General features: G+C 49.1%; 1 protein-coding gene across 1 annotated transcript; it reads right to left on the bottom strand.

Moving 5' to 3' along the window:
- Positions 1-66: 66 nt before the first annotated feature.
- sap130a (Sin3A associated protein 130 a) lies at positions 67-7,112 on the bottom strand. Its single transcript, XM_085927656.1, has 21 exons — positions 7,004-7,112; positions 6,270-6,413; positions 5,764-6,020; positions 5,506-5,673; positions 5,295-5,421; positions 5,084-5,199; positions 4,881-5,005; positions 4,664-4,811; positions 4,479-4,569; positions 4,295-4,399; positions 4,084-4,225; positions 3,868-3,983; positions 3,457-3,741; positions 3,197-3,350; positions 2,950-3,048; positions 2,391-2,752; positions 2,045-2,272; positions 1,845-1,970; positions 1,639-1,742; positions 1,410-1,523; positions 67-1,257 (listed from the first exon to the last, which is right to left on the bottom strand). Exons 2-21 carry the CDS (start codon positions 6,382-6,384, stop codon positions 1,099-1,101), a joined length of 3,141 nt encoding a protein of 1,046 aa, XP_085783782.1. The 5' UTR covers positions 6,385-6,413; positions 7,004-7,112; the 3' UTR covers positions 67-1,098.
- Positions 7,113-8,503: the final 1,391 nt, after the last annotated feature.

The following is an 8,503-nucleotide window of genomic DNA, read 5'->3' as shown; positions in this document are numbered from 1 at the left end:
AAAGTATATGATCAAAATAAATTACTTAAGAATTTGGGTGTAGAATAACACCCGAGCACAAGTGTGCACTGTTGAAGAATCTTTACTATACTTACAGACAAAAACAATGTACAAGGTCTGGGCTGAATGATCCCGACTCACTACAACTCTCCCTCTCTGTGAAATCTTGTTTGTTTTTACACATCGCAGGGCATAAAATGTCCGCAATTTGAGGGTGGAGGAGTGTACAAAAGAAAAGAGCACATTCAAACAATAATTTTGCCTTGTGAACATAAGCACGCTCCGTCTGAAATTCTTTCTCGGCCTTCTTCACTAATAACAAAAAAAAAACATGATTGCCAATTACGAAAATTGTAAACCACAGACTTTTTTTTTTCTACTTAGGCTTGATTTAAAAGGGGAGTCTGCAATTAAAAGAAAAATAAATCCACTTTGTTCAGATGAAAATTGCTTAAGCTGTGTTTGTCTGAAGATGAGGTCAGAGTTTTTCCATTGATCACATATTTTTAGAAGTCTTCAGTCTTGCAAATTAGCATGCTTAAAGCAAAATATCTGGTTTGGCCAGTGTGACATCCACATTAAATTCACTTATTTCATTCTTTTCTACTATTGTTAGGAATAATATTCACAGTTGTAACAAAGATGACAAAAAACACTATTTTTAATTGCAAACTCCCCAAGGAAAACGTTGAACCTGATCGGGTGCTACAAAATGGAGGGAAACGAGTGACGAGAGCACGTGTCGTTGCAAAATGCTGGCGGCCAAATGATCCGCAAACACAACGAAGGCACTGATCCAAACAAAACATAAAACAGCACGTTTGAGGTTGGTCTCCACGTTACCGTTTCCTACTCCTCCTTGCCTCTTCTGCCCCACGGCGAGGCGACGCTGTGGAAGCAATGTTAGCAAACATCGTCTTTCGAGGTTTTCGGAAATGAACCAAAACAAAACACAAAAAAAGTGAGAACCTCTTCCTAAAAAAGGTGCCCGCCAGCCTCGTGTTACCCACGTTGGGTGCTTGTGATTGTATAGAGCAGATCATAGCACCAGATTCTGAGCGGGGGTTCGGGTAAAGGGACAGTTGGGCTGGGGGGTCCTCATGCCCGCTCTTTGCGCTTGAGCTTGGACGACTTCTTGACAGCACTGTTCTTATTTAGCAGCTTCAGAACTTTCTCTTTGTGCTCCAGAACTTTCATCATGGTGTCCCGAGCCTCCGTCACCTGGTCCATTACCAGCTTGCAGCGCTGCATGTTGCCCTGTGGGGAAAGGATGGACTTATTGGAAGTGTTGCAATAGAAGGGCGAAAAGAAGAACAAGACTAATCATCAACAATAAACAATGTCCACTGAATTGGAATTACAATTGTGGCAATGTGTGTGAACTTTTTCACGGGATTAAAAAGGTGGACCTGTATGAGTTCGTTGATGCGGTGTAGGTCGTCGTCTGCGCCCGCTCTCTTCTTGGGGATGAGGCCCTCTTGCAGGGAGGACAGGCGGCTGTACACGTCGTGCTCTAAACTAGACTGAAAACACAAAATGACCAGCGGGAAGGTCGGTCAAAAACATATCGTATTTAAGTTTTTAAAAATAAAAAAGCAAATATAAAGGCTCAGGAAACAGCTTGTCCCTTCCACTCACCAGCTGTCGGAGCTGTGCGGCACACAGGTGAATTTTCCAACCTTGTGCTCGGCACGCCACCCCTCGCTGGTTGGCCATGTCCTGTAAGGTGCCCTTCTTCTCCTCTGAGATACAAACACACACAAAATGAATGAATTTTATTGAATTGATAACCCGGTGACACATTGCGTCGTTTAGGGGGGGGGGGGGGGGGGGGCAAAACTAACCTTTGACACGGATATCGCTGTACCTCTGGAAGTGGTGGTAGGCGGCTTTCCAGGGGTTACGATAGTGCCTTAGGAGGGTGACTGGCGGCCGGGGCCTGACGGGCACGTAGCGTACCCCTTCCTCATCTGAGAGAGGAATTTTGTATTTTTTTTACATTTGAATAGGCAAAACCAATCAAAGGTATGTAAATACTACGTACCGACATATTCCCTGGGGGGAGACTCTCTGCGCTCAGCCCTGCCTGTGATGGGCCTCCCGGGCGCCTTCTCCTCGTCGGTGCTGTTGGTCTCCATCATCTCACTCTCCTCGATGGAGATGACGTGCTGCTGCTTACGAGGCTTCTTCCTCGGGGAGGCCCCTGGGATGAGGTCTCCCGTGGGGGGCACGTTGAGGGCGGAGGACTGGGTGTTCAGGACAGGGTTGGCGTCTGTGAGGAAAAAAAAAAACCCCAAAATAAACAAAAAAAAAACAGAGTTGTAAACCTCAAGCATGACTAGCATCGGTAACAGCTTTGTGCGAAAAGGGTACGAGCGTCGCCTCCTAACCTGGCTGCGAGGTGTTTACGCTGTCCACTTCGTGCTTGACCTTGGCGTCGGGGCAGCTGGCGACGCAGGCGGCGGTGCTGCTAGGGGCCGGTGGCGTGGGTGACGCCACCGTGTTGGCCATGGAAGCGGGAGTAGGCGGAGTCACCGCCATGGCCGCGGGAAGGGCCGAAAGGACGGCAGAGGGCTGCGATGGGGGTGCGGGCCCCGGCGTGGCCAGAATGGCGGGCAGGGCCTGGGCGAGGTGCGGGGCCCCCGATGCCACTATCGCTTGCTTCTCGCCGCCCTGTGGCGGGGTCAGCGCATCCACGGCGGCCATGACGGGAGGGGCCACCGCCATGTGCACCTCGGCTTTGGGTTTGACTCTGAGGGGGGTGAAAGGTCAAAGAGCACTCAAGAACTGTTTTGAATACCCTTCAAAATTAGATATATATATATATAGCATTAGCCAGTTGGCACACATCTATTTTTAGGTTTACTAAACTCCCCTGTCCAATCGCACTAAACGTTAGCTTTTGTCAGGTTGATATGTTTCGAAGCAATCCATGTGAGGGATTCTCACCCTGCGGGTCGGGGGGAACTAGCCCCTCTCATGCCACTCTCCATTCGGACGCTGCTCGGTTCACTGGGCTGAGCAGGAATGAGGGTCTTGCGAACACAACTGAAAACAAAACATGAACAAGAAGTTTGAAATGTATGGATGTTAGATAGGTCTAGCCTGAAAATCAGAGCACTCAAAATATATTTCATGTACTGCCCCTTGAATTTTTTATTATTTTAATTGATCAATGATTCGGATTGCCTCTCACCTTTCGGTGGTGGGCTTCTTGCGTAGGATGCAGGGTCTCGGCGAGGACACCTGGGTGGGCGCCCCTGCCTGTCCGTGAGCCTGCACCATGGTGCCGACCGGTTGAGTGGTGCTGCCGATCGGGTTAGCCACAAAGCCGTCAGCCAAGACCACACCTGGATGAGGTTAAAACGGTTGAGTAATCCTCGAAAGCAATTATTGTACTACTTTGGCTGCGGTTAGAGTCAAGAGGAAAATAAGTTAGTGAAGGGAATATGGTACCAGATTTGGCTTCGGCGGGCGGTTGCTGCTGCTGGCCGGCGCCCTGCTGGAGGCCGGGCGCACCGATGGACGCCGTACCCGGGTGGAGGCCTTGCACACCGATGGGCGCCGCTTGGATGCCCTGCGTGGCGATGGGCGCCGGCTGGATGCCCTGGGTGCTGATCTGCGCCGACGGCAGGCCGATGCGGTCCACCGCCATAAGCTGCATGTGGTTGAGGTGCACGGTGGTGGCCACACCCACGCCGGCCTGCGCGGGCAGCGCAGAACTTGGAGCTTGGGGAGTCACTTAAAAAAGAGAAGAAACTGAGGTTAAAATGTGGAAAAATGATCCAACATTTTTTGTGGCCGATTTAATTGCCCGAAAAAGAAAACCAAGAGTGAATTTATTGTTTAACAAAACCTGTTTCCTACCAGGATACTGACGGATGGTGGACACAGAGCTGCTGATGGGGGTGTAGGTGTGAGTCAGGGGATACGACGACGAGTACGTCGGCAAGAAATACTGGAACTGGACCGGGACGGGAGGCCTTGAAAATCAAAGGGGTCAAAAAAGGTTACTCAAAGGTTGACGTAGAAATCTGTAATAACGTATGTATGGAACATTACATCAAAGAAAGTTGATCCCACCTGTTGTCGTTTCTCGGCTCCATGGTGACCGGGTTGGGCGACGAGCGATGGCCCTGAATGGGAATGAGGTTGGCCCTCTCCCCGGGGTAGTCGGGCTGCACGCGAGACGACGAGTGGGCGATGGGCTGAGGCACCACTTTGGCTGCGAGCGACACCGAGGTGAGGCCAAAGGGAAGGAAAAGCGGCAAAGTCAAAACAAGAAAAAACTCACCGACGGGGATGGCCGAGGTGGTGACGGCGGTGGCGTGCGACGAGTGGGAGGCCATCGTCATGGTGACGATAGTGTTGCTGCTCATTTGGGTATGGGGAACTGAACCTGAATGTAACACGCAAATGTGCATTAGGAGTTCATCGGCTATCTTTTTGGCAGGAGTGTCTTTCTTGTGACTGCGTACCAATAGAGGTAGTGGAGGGCACGGTGTTGGTGGCCACGATGGGCGCCACGGTGGCTGCTGCGACTGGCGTGACGGTACTGAAGATGGGCTTCTATGAGATCAAAACAAGGTATTTACATTTTCTGTCTCGGAAAAGCAAAAAAAAAAAAAAAAAAAAAAGTTCCTTTGCAGTCGAGTCGATTAACCTGCGTCATAGTGTGCGGCGGCTGAGGTTTCTGAGCGCCGATGGCCGGGTGTGAGGGCAGCGTGATGCGCGTGGCTGTGTCGCGCGACGTCTGAGGCCTCTGGATGCTGATACTGGCTGGCGGCGGGTGAATAGTCAAGCCGGGACGCCTGGAAGAAAACAGATCCAATACTTAAAAGCTTTAAACTTGAATGTTGAAATAAGGTGGTCAATCTTACCCGTGAGCAACTTCTGCAGAGTGCGTGGCCGTGGGACTGATGACGGGAGACTGGGTCCTCGTGGCTGAAATGGGGGCGACCGCGGTGGGAAGCACAGACGTGGACGTCGTCACAGCCGGACGAGACTGTGGAAGCAACGACGTCTTACACACACACACACACACACACAAAATGATTGAGCGCACAATATGTGTGTTTAGTACCTGAATAGTCTGGTGGATGATGTGCTGTACGGTGGGCTGGCCCGGGCCTGCGCCTGCTCCAGTGGCCGGTCGGAGGACTGTTTTGGAGCTGGACATGACCGCGGCAGCAGCTGCACCTGTGAAGGGAAAACATAAATATATGGCCGTTAAAACTAACACTTCTATTTCCCACGGTGATGTGTCGTCACAATCAAACTAGCATGTAAAATACCTCGTGGCAGATGCGACGTAAAAGTCTGCGGCGGTACGGCAGGGGTCCCGATCTGCAGCGTTGGGCCGCTACCTCGAATGATCTGGATGTTGGCTGACATCAGGTGGTGCAAGTTGCTGGAGTGACCCTGACGCACAAAGAAAGGCCACCAAAGTCATTTTGGTGAACACATTATGGATTTTGGGCTGCAGATGTGACAAGACGGCCTCACCTGCTGTCCGCTGATGGTGGCCACGGGAATAGAAAGCGTGGTAGCGCTGCTGCTCTCCGGGGTGGATGTCATGTGGGCCGGGACCTTGGGGGGAATGGTGATGTGGCCCTGGTTGGATGCTGGCGCAGGAGCTATCAGGCGGCTCGGCATGGGGGACTTCAGAACCGCCTAAGGGTGATTATTTTCACTTTGGCTTAGATTTATTATTTAAGAAAGACATTACATACAATGTTGGCTGTCAACTCTTAGATAAGGTACCTTCATTTGTCCGTCAGTGAGGACCGCAGGCTGGCCCTGCGGCAGATGCACCGGCGGAGCAGGCAATGCCATAGGCGGTCCACCAGGCTGGATGGGCAGCGCCTGCGGGGCGGGCTGTGGCTGTCCGTGCGTCTGCACCTGCGGGTATGGTCGCACCACCATGGTCTCCTGCTTGTCGTCCCGGAACACCACCGTACTCGTGCCGCCTCCCGCTGGCGGGTGCTCCTGCTGGTCGCTGTCCACAGCCTCAGCGCCGGCTATGAAACATATTTATTTACAGACTAGCATAAACAAACAGAAAGGAATGGAGCGTTTTTTTCCCCATGTTGGATTTGTGATTAGACTAATCATGTTAGATGATTACTCTTGATACTCATTTAAAAATAATTATTCAAGTCAGGACAAATCACTCCCTTGTACCGACTCAAATTTAATGTCTCGCTCCTTCCCTGGCTTTTGGGCATCACTTATTAATCATTGGAAAAGTGATGGTTATTTTTGCTCACCTTGCAGGTTTGACGGTTGACTGACAGGCACCAGGTTTCCACCGGCGGGCATCAGGGGAGGTCCCCCGGGACTCGAGGCGGGCTGCCCGTGTCGTGGGAATTGTTGGGAGCTCATTCGGATTTTTATTTTCTTTAACTCGACGACTTGAAAAAGAGAAAAAGTAGGTAAATATTCGCGTGTCTAAACGCTTGAAAAGAAAATGTGCGCATGCGCAGCTGTGCCAACAGAAGTACGAGCACCTCAACAATGAAAGACTCGAAAAATTAACCCTTTAGCGGACTGAGCGAGGGTACGAAAGCTGAACATAGTTATAGTCTGCGGCCAACATTATAAGACACCCAGTTAACATAAACAAATAGATACGTAAATGGAAGAGTATTTTTGCTTGCGTTTATCGGTCGAAATACTCGTCTAACCTCAAGTTTCATCATCATTTATCAAGTGAAGCGACGTCATTTTCGCCGCTTTGGGAAGAGAACACAAACGCGATGTTAGCCCAGTGAGACTTCCACTGGAAATATTCGACGCTTTTACTTCGATAATATCACATATTAAAAGCAATACATTTTCATCCGAGCGAGCTTATTAGCAACAAGCTAACGTGAGACTCGTTAGGTCTTCTGGTGCCGCCTGTTTATCACTCACGTCCAAATTAACTTTTATGGCGAACGACTGGCTAAAACAGGTCGCGCTACACAAGCGAAGGTATTTCCGAGTGTACATATGTGTTTACCGTATCGGTGAGTTTACAAGCAACGCTCCTTTTCTGGATTACAATTTTTCCATTCGTCTTTTCTTTTCCTTTTTTTCTTCGTTCGCGACAACATGTAAGCCGGAAGAACGCTTGATAGAGAGCCGGCCCCCTTGACTCTTTCAACCATTCAGGGAAGAGAATTTCGAGAGATTGACCAATGGGAGCGGAGAACATGCATCAACCAATCGTAACCTTAAATTGAGAGCCGGCCCCTCTAACTCGTTTTAACCAATGAGTGAAGAGAAATCCGGGGCATTGCCCAATGAAAGCGTGAGAAATGCGTCGACCAACCTTAACAACCAAGAGCCGCCCTTGTGCTTCTTTTAACCAATCAGCAAAAATAAGACCAAAGTGTCGACCAATGGGAGCGCGAGAATTGCTTCGCCCGTGTGGAGTGGTCTCTTACCTCCACAACCTGCAACATAACAACTTATTGACGTTATTTAAAGATGTTTACTTTTTATCCGTCAAATAATGTCTTTTCTTTTCCATGAAGTGAAAATGACAATCATTTAGTCACTTTGGGCTGGCGCTCCCTGCTGAATCTCCCGCCACTCGATGATGACTCCTGGTTGTGATACCATAAATATACGCTAGATGGTGCTAGACTGACATTTGGGAATGAGAAGTGAAAAGCATTGTGCCCTTTTCACCTCGGAAAGTTGGATTTTATTTTCTGCACCTGTCACTCGTGATGCCATTCATGACCTCAGCTCAGCGAGCATCACACAACACAATAACAAGTGTTGAGGGAAAAAGTTTCTTGAGTGTTCCAATATAGTTGACTTCTGCTTTTATCGTTTACGATTCGTCAATACACGCAGTGTCGTGGATGAGTCGCTGCCTACACTGTCAGCACGTTGATTTCGGTGCATTCTCGACATACTACGGAAATGAGTTAGGAGGATAAAGAGAGGTCAATTAGGGCAATGTGAAACAGCCCAATTTGCAACGATGAAACTACCATGAGGGAGAGTGCTAAAATATACATTGTTTTAAAATGTCACAGGCACTTGCAAAATGGTGCGTTTTCAGGAATTCATTCATAGGAGAAACATTCCAAAAAATCAGAAGCTTCGTGGAAAAGTTGAGTGGTGGGCTGCTATGAGGCGGGGGTTGACATTCCATGGAAGCTGTAGGCAGGAAGTTGTGGAATTTCCATGAAAATGAGAGCAAAGCACAGAGTTCGACATGGATTTTTCAACAGTTTGACGTTGAGCAACTCGATTATGTAGCATAGTGGAAACTTCGTGAAAAAAACACCATGCGTAACTACTTCGACGATGGCCACTTCAAGGATCCATGTCTGAAATTTAACAAGGCAGCCATCTTGGGGCTCACAATTCAACCCAAGCCTGAAATTGAAGAAGAATTTTGGTATTTTGATTGAAAGCGACCATCCTGGGGAAATTCCAGATGTTCGAAAAATGGATGCGCCTAGACTTGGGATGCTAGGTCACGGCAATCCCAGCAGGAATC

Source organism: Syngnathus leptorhynchus, chromosome 13, assembly GCF_054491065.1.
Source record: "Syngnathus leptorhynchus isolate UIUO chromosome 13, UIUO_Slep, whole genome shotgun sequence".
Lineage (NCBI taxonomy): Eukaryota > Metazoa > Chordata > Actinopteri > Syngnathiformes > Syngnathidae > Syngnathus > Syngnathus leptorhynchus.
The sequence above is the reverse complement of the archived record's forward strand: the minus strand, read 5'-3'. Positions and strand labels throughout refer to the sequence as shown.